The sequence below is a fragment of the Lemur catta genome, chromosome 22, assembly GCF_020740605.2.
Source record: "Lemur catta isolate mLemCat1 chromosome 22, mLemCat1.pri, whole genome shotgun sequence".
In the NCBI taxonomy this organism is placed as follows: Eukaryota; Metazoa; Chordata; class Mammalia; order Primates; family Lemuridae; genus Lemur; species Lemur catta.
In genome coordinates this window covers 4,986,074-4,999,344 of record NC_059149.1, presented here as the reverse complement: position 1 = coordinate 4,999,344, position 13,271 = coordinate 4,986,074, and the positions used below count along the sequence as shown (strand labels likewise).

At 45.0% G+C, this 13,271-nt stretch overlaps 1 protein-coding gene across 16 annotated transcripts in view; it reads left to right on the top strand.

The window, feature by feature from the left end:
* Positions 1–13,018, top strand: part of SLC20A2 (solute carrier family 20 member 2) — a 103,955-nt gene extending 90,937 nt beyond the window's left edge. For 13 of the 16 annotated variants that reach the window (XM_045535704.1, XM_045535703.1, XM_045535700.1 and 10 more), the window contains 3 exons: positions 885–1,070; positions 2,183–2,267; positions 9,619–13,018. In XM_045535704.1, coding sequence (XP_045391660.1) covers positions 885–1,070; positions 2,183–2,267; positions 9,619–9,783 — 436 coding nt within the window. In that variant the 3' untranslated portion in view covers positions 9,784–13,018. Of the gene's footprint in view, positions 1–884; positions 1,071–2,182; positions 2,268–8,128; positions 8,439–9,618 lie in introns of all 16 variants that reach the window. The other 3 variants (XR_006730940.1, XR_006730941.1, XM_045535706.1) reach the window with 3 other exon arrangements.
* The last annotated feature ends 253 nt before the right edge of the window (positions 13,019–13,271 follow it).

Here is a 13,271-nt window from a genome sequence, read left to right as displayed (position 1 = left end):
TTGCCTAACTGTTTGGCACAGAGGCTGAGTTTTTGGCCTGTCTCGGCTTTTTACATTCCTTCCTCACCAAGTTTGACCATTGCTAGCTTTTTATGTAAAGTGAAAGACATGAGCCAGACCCAGCAGCTCACACCAGCAACTGGGAGGCCGAGGTGGGAGGATCACTTGAGGCTAGGCGTTCAAGACCAGCCTGGGCAACATAGCAAGATCCTGTCTCTAAAAAATATGAAAAAAACTAGCCAGGCATGGTGGCGCATGCTTGTGGTCCCATCTACCCAGGAGGCTGAGGCAGAAGGACCGCTTGAGCCCAGGAGTTGGAGGCTGCAGTGAGCTATGATGACACCACTGCGCTCTAGCCCAGGAGACAGAAACCCTGTCTCAAAAAAAATAAAAATAAAAAAACAAAGTGAAAGAAGTGCAACTCTTCCTTTCACTTGAACACTTAGAGGCCATTATAGGGTATCGCTGTGTCTTAGGGAACAGAGATGCCAGAGGAGAGGGCGGGAGACGGTGGCCTGGCCTTCCGGGCGGGGTAGGCAGGGCACACACAACATCGTGTTACGTGGGTGCAGCCCACGGCGCCCCAGAACAGTTACGGTCATAACATCAAAGATCACTGGTCACAGATCACCGTAACGTGCGGTGACAACAGGAAGATCTGACGTGCCGTGGGAATTATGTGCACAGAGACATGACGCGAGCACAAGCTGTTGGGAAGATAGTGCCGAGAGACTTGCTGGACACAGGGTGGCCACGAGCATTCAGTTTATAAAAAATCCGCAGTATCTGCAAAGTGCAACAAGGTGCAGCACGACAAAACAAAGTGTGCCAGGACTGTGCACAGCGCCAATTGTGTATATCATTGATCTTCTTTTCTCCCCCAGTAACGCCATTGGTCCCCTGGTCGCTCTGTGGCTGATTTACGAACAAGGTGCAGTGATGCAGGAAGCAGCTACTCCTGTCTGGCTGCTGTTTTACGGAGGCGTTGGAATCTGTACGGGTCTCTGGGTTTGGGGGAGAAGAGTGATCCAGACCATGGGGAAAGACCTCACCCCAATCACACCGTCCAGGTAAGCCAGCAGGTGGGCTGGGGGGACGGGGCTCATCCTCGAGGCCTGTGTGGGGCCCCTCGGTGCAGGTGGTCTGCAGCCGGTGGTCACAGGGAGGAGAGGGCAGCGGGCAGGAATGCCCCCTCACCCTCGCACCACCACATCACGCCTCTGTTCCCCACCTGCATCCACGGGGTGGGAGAGGAGGGGCGGGAAGATCAGAGAAGGTGGGAGAAGTTGAGCAGAGCGGAGGGGGAAGTGCAGCCCCCCGTGCAGCCCCTGCCCCGCCCAGCCACTGCTGGGTTTGCCCAGTGTGAGTCCAGAAGGCAGCGAGGAGGGAGGGGTGCAGACTGCTCTGGGGCCCAGGGCCGGCCTTTCCAGAAAGTTCTCTGGCCACACCAGCTCTCACTGGCCATCCTTCTGGGGTTGCCTCGTGTATCCTTCCTCTTGCTCAGGTGGCCCTGCCGTCCTGGTGGGTCTCAGGCTCCACGTGTGTTCCCTCTGCTGTGTGGCCCTCAGCTGTATAGGGGTGAAATAAACTTACAACTTCCAGAACACAACCAAAATTCAGAGCTACCTATTGTAGGAAAACTTTTCCTCTCTTTCTTTCTCTCAGACATATTGGAGTTGCTATAAACAGTGAGTAACAAAAAGCTTTTTAAAATTTTAAAATTAAAAAAAAATCCTGGAGGTTTTCTTTTCTTTCTAATTTTAAGTATTCCCCCTTGAAATTTATTTTAATAAGGATTCCTTTAGAAGACTGATTTGAAGAAAAATTAGTAATCTGAGAAAAATTCACTTTTTTGTAATAAGTACACATTTTTTAAATGGGAGCATGGTTTTTCCTGTGCCACTTCAGAGATGGCTGGTTTCCTCTCTCATTGTTACACAGCAGGAATTTCTGACCCAGTTACTACAGTGTGTGGTTTTTGAAAACATCACAAACCAAGCCGCTCGGGCTGAGCACAGCGCGGCGTGGAGTCTTGGTGTGAATTGTGGCCATTGTGTTAAAGTCAGTCCTGCCCCGTCAGCAGTCAACAATTGGCCCAAAGAATGTTCTAGAAAGAGTCTGGCCCCCACAGCAGGCCGACACAGAGGGCGCCTGTGATGTGTCTCCTGTCTCCCTCCCGCAGCGGCTTCACGATCGAGCTGGCCTCGGCCTTCACCGTGGTGATCGCCTCCAACGTGGGCCTGCCCGTGAGCACCACGCACTGCAAGGTAGGCTCCGCCGCCGGCCTCGCCGCCCCGCTCCGTCCCGGGCCGCTGGGCGGACGCAGGAGAAGCTGGTGGCGCTCTGTAGGTGGCTGTCACCTCCAGGTCCCCCGGGCCTGCTGCCACGCTTGCTGGTCGTGGCACGCGCTTTCTCCAAGTGCGCCTCAGCCCTCGTCCCGCCCGGCCGGGTGGCCCCTTCCCTCCTCAGACTGCTTCCCGGGGTGCGAAGGCAGGGCTTGGCCTCCTCGAGCGTGCGTCCCCTCACCCTTGCTCCTGTTCCCCTTGTTGCTTCCACGGTGGATTTTGCATTGAAGTCACATGTGCGCTGACCGTGTTCATGGGCTCACACGGGGACACGCCACTTGGTGTCAGCCACTGCAGGGACTGGGCGTTGACCGTGGGAATAGAAATAAACAGAAATCGCCTCAGTGGAGTCGGAAGACACAGTTGTCCCAGGCTTTTTTCCTTATTGATGTCCGAAGTGACTGTATTGCCGTAGAGAAAATTCCACACGAAGAGTAACTCCTACTACTGACCACTGCCAAGTGCTCCGAACCCCAGAGCTGTGCAGGGGGAGCCCCGTGTCCTGGAGGGGGGGCGTGCTGTGAGGAGGAAGCGGGAGGTCAGTGAGGAGGAAGGTCGGCCAGGGCGGAGCCAGGACTAGAACCCGGCTCTGACGAGCCAGGCTGCCCAGTGTCTGGAGGGAATTCTAAAATATCTACGATGGCCCTCCTGCATACAAAAATGCTTTTACCAATCTCAGCAAATCAAAAGCCATTTGCAGGTTTTTCCTGGGTTCGTTCATTCCTAGCATTTCGGAAAAACCTGTGCGTGCGTCCTGTGTGTCTGCCCGGGAGGAGCACAGCCCCCGGGGAGACGCAGCCGGTGGTGTTTGCTGACCCACAGTTTTAAAATTCCAACCCGTGTGTTTATAAACAAACACCAGCTAAACGCAGATGGTTGAGTGTTTCAAGTGCTGAGGTCAAGACGCACTTGGGGGGAATTTCCAGGGCCAGTGGCACGGGTAAGACAGGCTGGGACTCTGGTGTAAAGAATCCGCCTCATTGGAAATAATTCGGTTTTTCCTTTTTTGCTGCAACGTATAGAAAAACTTCGATTTCTACAAATTTCCATTATAAAAATGACTCCTGCTCACTGAGCACGTGCAGAGCGGCAGGCGCTATGCATAGTGCATCAGACACACACAGTGTGACCTTTGGCGCCCGTCCAGCCCCGTGGCCTTGGAACTGCTGTTCCCAGTTTGCAGATGAGGAAATGAGGCTCGCAGAGTTAGGGCCCTTTCCCAAGTTCATGCAGTCAGCACGTGATGGAGCCACAGTTCAAACCTCCACCTCGTGTGACGGCCCCCAAGCTGTGGTCACGCTGGTCGCAGTGGCGGTACCCCCGCTCCGGGAGGCATGTGCAGCAGCTCCTCTGCGGGCTGTGTGCATGTTAACTCCCCACACCTTCCCGAGGACCAGTGGAGGAGAGTTCTGTGCTCCCCTGACTTCACAGATGGGGAAACTGAGGCAGAGGAAGGTTCAGTAACACGCACAGGGTGACATGGCCAGGGGGCGGCCACACCGAGGCACCAGCGGAGGCAGTGTGACTGCTACTCGTTCACTGTTACTTTTCTAATTTGGGTTGTCTGAAAATTACCAAGGAAGTGCGTGTTCACTGAAATATTCCAAACAGTACAAAACTATACAGAATGAAAAGTGACATCTTCCCTCTTCACCTCACTTCAATTCACTGTGATATGTGGGAACAGAGAGGAAATGCATGTTGCTAAATATATTCTTTCCCAAGGAAATAGGCTTAGGCTTGTAACTCTTCTGTAGGCATAAATAATCTTTTGCACGGCTTCTTTTTTTTTTTTTTTTTTTTTTTTTTTTTTTCTTTTTTTGAGACAGGCATAGCTCCCTGCAGCCTCCAATGCCTGGGCTCAAGCAATCTTCCTGCTTCTCGAGTACCTGGGACTACAGGCATGAGCCACCATGCTCAGCTAATTTTTTTTATATTTTTGTAGACACAGGGTCATTGCCCAGACTGGTCTTGAACTCCTGGCCTCACACGATCCTCCCACCTCGGCCTCCCAAAGTGCTGGGATTACAGGTGTGAGCCAGCACACCTAGCCTTGGACTGTTTTTAAATAAATGCAGCACTGTCTTTTTAATGATTACCCCTGCACTTAAGCAAACTCTTTCACACAAGTTGAAAGATCTCTTAAAAAATCAGCACAAGTTTGGTTTTTCTAGGTTGCTGTTACTTACTCACCTAACTGCATTAGCAATCGAATCTATACTAATGTATGAAGTGTTAAAACTGACAATACTAATTGTGCTAATACTAAACTCTTGAATACAATTTATAGAAATAGTATAAAAATTATATTAGAAAAACAAAACTCTTAGATTATCTTTAAATGTTGTTTCCCCAATACTGTATTTCTATGTATGCTATAATAAGGAGGTGTTCCTAAGGGATTTCTATCCATTTTGTATGGGACCTTACTGAATAACTTTATATGTTATCATTATCCTAAAATATCTATATATCCATGATAAGTTTTATTTCCTTCAAGCTGATGATACGTATTATTAGGACAGTTCATTGGCTGGCTTCTTACCGTGAGACTACGGTGGTGTGTCATCTATAAAGGAGATGAAACAGCACAGATGCGTATCCTAGTCAGTTTGTCCAATATCATTGATCATGGACTTCTGGACAAAGCTAGTCACTGCGGGAGCTAAGGACAGAGTCCTGGCTTTGAGTAATTTGCAGTGCAGTCAGAGAGCAAATGGTCTCATCAAAGGCTAAGTGGCAGAAGTGCCAAGGGCCATCACCCCTGACACTTACTCTCTCATATCACATGTATTTCCTCTGCATGCAACGGTCTCCAAATGGCAAACGTAGGATGAACTGTGCGAGCCATGGGATGGTGTTAAGAATGGGGCCCTCGAGAGACAGGAACACTCATGCACTGCTGGTGGGACTGCAAACTAGTGCAACCCCTGTGGAAGGCACTATGGAAATACCTCAAAGAGTTACAAGTAGAACTACCGTTTGATCCAGCAATCTCATTACTGGGCATCTACCCAAAAGAACAAAAGTTATTCTATAACAAAGACATCTGCACTATAGCAGCACAATTCACAATTGCAAAGATGTGGAAACAACCCAAGTGCCCATCAGTACATGGGTGGATTAATAAAGTGTGGTATATGTATACCATGGCATTCTACTCAGCTGTAAGAAACGATGATCTCGCACCTCTTGTATTTTCCTGGATAGAGCTGGAACCCATTCTACTAAGTGAAGTATCCCAAGAATGGAAAAACAAGCACCACATGTACTCACCATCAAATTGGTTTTAACTGATCAACACCTAAGTGCACATATAGTAGTAACATTCATCAGGTGTTGGGCAGGTGGGTAGGGGAGGAGGGGATGGTTATATACACGTCTAATGGGTGCGATGCGCACCATCTAGGGGATGGATGTGCTTGAGGCTCTGACTCGGGTGGGACAAGGGCCATATATGTAACCTAAACATTTGTACCCCTATAATATGCTGAAATAAAAAAGAAAAAAACAGAATGGGGCCCCTTGTGAGGGAAATTGTGAACCTGGGAACATTTGAAGGGTCTTTATGGCCACATAAAATCATAGCTGAATCACATGAGATTTTCAGGAATAATTATCTTGTGTTTGATATTTGAATTTTTTGCTTAGAGCCGTCCATTAGAAGGTGGACAAAAGTTGGAATCTGGATCTTGGCAGGACAAAAGATGGAAACTATTGTTAAAAATGAGCTTTTGAATTTATCTGAGTAGATGTCTTTTATTATGCTTCCTTCTAAGTGTACGTAGCTAAGTGTGTAAATTCTGTTGTACCCTATTTAAAACATTTATGAAATCCCATTATATTATGTGATACAAATGTAAGGTGAATGTGTAATTAGGAAAATAATTAGAGCAGTCATCACATTTTATTCCAGAAGGTGTGTATAAGACAGTCCGCTTTGATTATGAGTTTTGCTCTCTATGAGTATTTCAGTTTATGCATTTTTGTATTTCCTATCAGAGGACTCAGCTCATTAGATATTTTCCTGGGATAATATCTCGATTAAGATCAAAAGCCTTAATTAAAGAAACAGTCTTGGAAATAAAAGTATCCTCAGATGTATGTTTCAATAATTTGTTAATTATTCTGCCATTCTCTGAACCTTAGTCAACTTTGGCCTTTAGCCCTAACACACAGCACACGGTGACGGCCGCTGAGTGTGGCGCTTGGAGCCACGTTCGTTCTCCAAATGCGTTAATTCCAGGTTGGAGCGGATCGAGATTATCCCCTTGTGTGGGCCACCCGTGCTGTCAGCCTTTATTGATGACATAATCATTGCTCAACTTTGTATCAGCATTATAGGAAACACTGCTGATTTTAAAAGGAAGGATTATAATAATTTCTAATTTAATTTCTAATTCTTGCTCTCTGGTTCTCCTACTTCTCTATAATTCTATTGCTGTTAGTACCTGAAGATGGCCTTAAACTGGAAACACACTCAGTTTACTAAAGGGAAGTGAGAACACAGGAAAGAAAATCATTTTATATCAACAAAACACATAGTAGTGAAGACATCATACTCTGGATTTTTATTAATATGATCCAAAGAACATATCACTAAATTACATAAAGTTGTCAGAACTCAGAAATTAGTATGTCTAAGCCTATGACAGATGAAGTAGAGAAAGAGTACGCAGAAATACAAAGGATCTGAGCAGTATATTTAGAGCAGTATAATTCCTAAGTAAGTATCAAAGTTTTACCCTACTGATCATGTGCCTTCTTGTCAAACATCAGGAAACATTTATAGAAATTCATCATAACTTAAAAAGACCATGATAAAAATCTCTATGAATTTTAAAAATAGAAGTATGTTAACCACAATCTCTAATCACAATGAAAGTAAACTAAAAATTAATTACATATTGAAATAAGAATGTATCCTCTTGGATATCGTTTAATGCTCTTTTAAGTAACAATTGAATCAAGGACTCTAAAAAAAATACAGTAGGCCAGATATGGTGGCTCACACCTGTAATCCCAGCACTCTGGGAGGCTGAGGCAAGATGATTGCTTAAGCCCAGGTGTTCAAGACCAGCTTGGGCAACATAGTGAGACCCCCATCTCTACAAAATATTTTAAAAATTAGCAGGCTGTGGTAGCGTGCACCTGTAGTCCCAGCTACTCAGGAGGCTGAGGCAGGATGATCACTTAAGCCCAGGGGTTTGAGGTCACAGTGAGCTATGACCACTGCATTCTAGCCTGGGTGACAGAGTGAGACTCTCTCTGTCTCTAAAAATAATATTAATAATTTGTAAAAATGAGTGAATTTGGGTAAAGGATATAGGAGTTCTTGCAATTTTTTTCCAGGTTTCAAACTATTTCAAGGTATATTTTAAATGTTCTCCTTTAATAATCAGTTTCAGGGACTATTACTTTTAAAGCCTAAATATAAACTATATGAATGAATATACTAGTCATGGAACTTTCTAATAGGGAAAAATTGGAAGCAAATTGGAAATGGTTAAGTAAATTAAGGTACATACACCAAAAGGGTGTACCATTTCACATGATAATCATACAAGTTGTGCAGCACTGTAAAAAAGATGCTTACAATATAATGTTAATTCTTTTAAGGAAAGGAAATAGTAGTGTACCCTATTATTTACAAATAAAGATATACTTAAGACTAGAAAGGAATATATAAATGTGACAAAAGTGGGTGCTGGGTAATTGTCTACCCCTCTGATTACACAAACTTGTAATAGTACTGTTATGTTACTAATATGCCTTTTTTAAAGAAAATGTTTCAAGAAAGGAAGAGGCAAAGGTAAACTTGGAACTCAGAGAGTCCAGAACAACTGAAAGCTCTTGAGAAAGGAAGTGCTCTAGAGAGACAGCACATGATGGAAGAATCGAATCCCAGAAGCTACTGTTTGTGGATTTGCCAGTTTTGACCAACAGAAGGAACCCAGCTGATCTTCCTGCCATAGGAAAATCTCAATGTCCGGCATGTTCTGTGAACTGCTGAGGATCATCGCGTCCCTACAGTACACGATTATAGCCAAAGAACTGAAGCAAAATCCTCATTGTGCTGCCCGCACACAGGTGGTTAGTTGTCATCCTGGACATGTACGGAATTGTGTGTTAATCACGGTTCTAGCTGACAAGTGTCAGGTTAACTGCCTTTAAATGTGCTGCTGGTTTTTGGTGTTCCAGTTTGCTTCCACATAAAATTTAAAGTGTTAGATTTTATTTTCTATGGCTAGACCTCTGCTGCTTTAAATCGCCTTTCCTGTTTGAGCCTCATTGGCCACTGCTAATTCTCAAGTATTTGGGGCTCAGTAGAGACAAAGCATATTTTATGGAGATTTTCAAAATCCACCTCGCATGTGACCATGGGGCAGCCTGCTGAACTCTCTCTGAGCTTAACCAGTCCCCACGTGAGACATGACATGTTACGGGCATTGTATTTGCTTATGATTTCAATGTTCTAAATTATATCTTTTTTCCTTTTTAAAATTTCAACAAACCATAAATGAACTGCAAGTGTTTAGAAAAATACTTGAATCAGGGTTAACATTCTGATTTTCAGGTATCTAATTTTGTGAGTCATGATTGACAGTTTAGATTCAATAATATTCATGATCCTTTTTATTTATTTATTTGTTTATTCATTTGTTTATTCTAATTAGCTAAAGCCTAAGGGCTGCAGAGATGGTGGAGAAAACCAGTTTGAAATCAAGAGGCCTGAGTTCTAGTTCTCAACCTGCCCCTGATTCACAATCTCTCCTCCCATCCCCTAAGGTGATCCTGTTTTACCCTGTGGAGAACGAGTCCACTGGACTAGATGTTTCCCAAGGTCTTCTCCAGCCGCAACATTTCAGGATTCTGTTATTCTAAGAGAAGGATTCATTACTGCCATTTCATCATACAAAAAAATCAGATTCACATATTGTAATAAGCAGTAAGCTATGAGGGAATATTTAAAACAAGGACATTAGTAGTTCGTTGATAAGGTTTAGCAGGAATAGAAAACATTTAATTGGCCTAACTTCCACTCAAATAGAGCTCCCGCTCTATAGGTAGAAAGTGCATCAGAACTGTATACTGAATAAAGTAATCCTAAAGCAATTAAACCTAAAATCTAAATTATTTTAAAAGCTTTACCAAACTTAGGGGAAAGATTCGGTAATTTTATCATGTAGCTTGTTTCTGAGATTAACCCATTTACGTTGGTTGAGTGTAGATTTGGTGTCTCACCTGTAACCTGTGGGCCTCTTTCCTGCAGGTGGGCTCGGTGGTGGCCGTGGGCTGGATCCGCTCTCGGAAAGCTGTGGACTGGCGCCTCTTCCGGAACATCTTTGTGGCCTGGTTTGTGACTGTGCCCGTGGCGGGGCTGTTCAGCGCGGCCATCATGGCGCTCCTCATGTATGGGATCTTGCCGTATGTGTGACCTGTCTTCTGGCAGCCGGAAACAGCAAGGTCTGACGTGGGTGTGTGGGAGGTGTGTGCCCTCGTGTGCACGTCCCGGCCACACGTGGCTGTCTTGTGACCAGCTCTCCACAGCCCCTTCAGAGGGTTCCCTGCCACGTCACTCACCCAGGCTGCAGAGATTGTCCTTCCAGAGCTAACTTAACTGCTGTACATAATAATATGTATTACACGGTATCGTGGTGACATAAAGTGGTGCAGTTACTTACATATTAAATATATATTGTACACATAGAATAGGTAGCACTATTGCAAACATACTCAAAATGGGAGTGAAGATCATTGCCTAGAATTCAATTTTCCGTAAATCTTGTACATAAACAATTTCAGTGGCAAATTTTAAGAGCCTTTTAAAAGGAAAGTTCTGATTGGAAAATGTTTTTCTTCCAAATGATACGTTTCCCTTCTGATCTACTGTAAGCCAAGTGAGAAACAGACTGATACCGCCTGGGGGTGTGCGAAGGTCACGGCGCCGGGACAAGGCCACAAGTGCTTTCACTGAAGAATTTGTTCATATGCTGTGTATTGACTATTCTGTAATATATCAGCATTGCTTTTGTAAATACTTAAAACTGTAATTTTTTTAATGATGTGCTTCTCTTATACTTTTTTGATCAGAGAATTTTGGAAAGTACCAAAGACGCAGGGGAGTAGTTTGCCAGTATTACGTCTTCGCGTTGTCTGTCTCCCTCCTCACGATCACTACTGTTCCCCGGGTGCAGCAGGACCACCGGGTGCCTGGCACAGGCCACACTGTGGCCCCCTCCCACCAGCAGCGCCGCTGTCACCACACGGCAAATCCCACACAGCCCGCGGTGGCCTTCCCTCGTCACCTTCCCTTGTCACCGGCGTGGAGAACGTGCGGCTGGGAGGCTGTGTGATTGAGCACTCGTATCAAGTGCAGTTCAGTTTTCACCCCTGTTCTCCCTGCAGCCTGAAGAACGGAGTTCTCATGTCAAATGTTAAAGCAGATGAGGCTTTTCATGTGCTTTGACATTGTAGAAATGTGGGGCAGGGGAAGAGAGTTGAAATAGCAGCAAATACACTGGATTTGAGGATTTCTCTGAGGCCTTCGCTGAGCTGCACGTCCTGATGTTCTACTGTAATCCCATTGGGTTCTCTTCTTTATTGATAGCAGGAGGGAGGAAGTACGACGAATGTTAGAGCCTGAAACTATGGAAATGCTGCTAAAATTTTTATATTGACAAACATTTTCTTGGTACTTCATTGTCATTTTTCATTAATCAACCATATTAAATTTATAATAAAAAATGCCCCTCAAAAGTTTGCCTCTGAAGTCTTTTTCTAAATATCTATGTAATGTTTTCAGAATTTCCACAATAAAAACTATATAATTTGGTCACTTGCATTTTTCAAATATCTTTTATTGGTTTTCCCCCCCTTATTTTACTACTACTACACATTTGTGCAGAAAATACACATGAGCAGGAAGAGGAAAAAGTGATCCCCACACCCAGTGTTGCCGCTCACCCGGGTTCACTGCCCGCTGCCCGAGAAGCCGATACACTGAGACAGCAGGGGTTACAGCAGAGAAAGGGTTAATATCGCAGGCGCCATGCGAGGACATAAGAGTGATTTCTCAAATCCATCTCCCCGAAAATTTGGGAGAAAGGGTTTTTAAAGACAGTGTGGTGGACAAAAGGCTAGGCAGTTGGGTCTGCTGATTGGCTGGGCTCAGGGCGGAACCACAGAGGTGTAGAAATTGTCTTCTTTGCTGGGTCGGTTCTTGGATGGGGGTCGCAATACCAGTTCAGCCAGCTTCTTGGTATGGGCCCCCAAGGTGGGTCAGCTGTTCACTGGAATGCGGGGCCAGAAGATACCTCAGAAACCACCTTGAGGTTTGGAAAGGTGCTGTTGTCTGAGGAGAAAGCTAAGAGTATTGGTGACCGCCAGCCGTGTGGCTCCAGGCAGCAATTACAGAGAAGCAAAGGGGGAAGTGGCTGGTCCCACCGGCTAGGCCTGTGCCTTAGTCTTAGGCCCTTCCCACGGCTCTCGCCTCGCACCCCTTGTCCATTTGGAAAGGGCAGTTTCAACACTCCTCCATAGGTACAGATGTGTAAAGTTGAGAGTGGGGAGTATGTAACGGGGAAGGGCCTGACAGAAGGTCAAAAACATTTTCTGTCTCTTTAAAACATCCTCCTTTTTGAAAACTAAAACCTGCATCCCTGTCTTAGGCCAGCGGTTGGGAGGAGCAGGGAGAAAGCCCTTTGTTCTTATCCCAGGCCCTGCCAGCCCCCCAGGTGGGCCCAGTGGGGCTTTGTCTTTGGCAGAGATGGGACAATTAGAGTAGTTAACCACAACACCTAGAATTGAGGGCACTCCCTCTAAACGCTCCATATTTCTGCTTCTGAGACAAGGTCTACCATTTTTCCTCCTTTGCCAGCAAAATAATAAACTTCTCTCCTCCTCAAACCATTTGTCCTCATATCTTCTAATGTGGCCTCAAGGACAAGTGCCAAGTTTTTGGTAACACTAACAGTTGAGTACTTTTTTCTGTAAATGTCCTGTATAGTGATGATAACATTTACTTTCCTCCAATATCACAGTTTTTATGCATTCTACATATGTAGAAAAAAATAGTAAATTTCTGTAGATGATGCTGCTTTCCAGCAAACATATGAGTTTGTGACAGCCTCGTGGAGAATTTGCTTGAAGTTTCAGAGAAGAAAAGAATACAAGCAACCTAAGCTTCTGAAGCTCATGGGTGTAAACAGAAAACCACAGCCTCAGGCATCGTGAAGAGCTGCCCACAGCTCATTCATTAATGAACTTTCTTGCTAACCTCCCATAGCCACAGACATGCCAATTGGACCAGTGTCTAGCACCTAAAACTAAAGCCTATCTGAGTCTCCATTACTAATGAGTTATGAGTTTATCTTACAGGTAACAAAACTGGAAGCGACAGAATCAGACATTCTTCCACCTACCCAGGGACATCCACATAACTGATGATCCTTCACTCTCTAATTTTATGTCAGATGTAGATTTCTTGGGCCTCCCGAAAATGCAGCCACTGCCTCATCAGCCCCCACCTCCCCTGCCTGTTTCCTTCTCTCTGCCTTTAAAATGCTAAAGGTCCCAACCTCCCCTTCAGAAAAAATAGCCACAGCTTCCCTGCGGTTGTTTTCCCCAGACATGTCCTCAAAATCTTGGCTCAATAAACCTCCACTCATTGAGATTTTTGCCTCAGTCATTTATTTGTCAACACGTGGGTGATGTATCTGAGGAAAGAAGAAAACTAAGTTACTTTCTTCTGTTTAGCTGTTTAAAAAAAAAGTATGGTAAGAATGATTTTTAAGAAAATGGCAACAAAACAGATTGGAAATACTGATCTGGCATCCTTAAGGTGCTCACGTCACGGGGGGCAGAGACAGAAGGTGGATGACACGAGACATGCACGGGGCAGGAGGAGAATGTTCACTGTGTTAA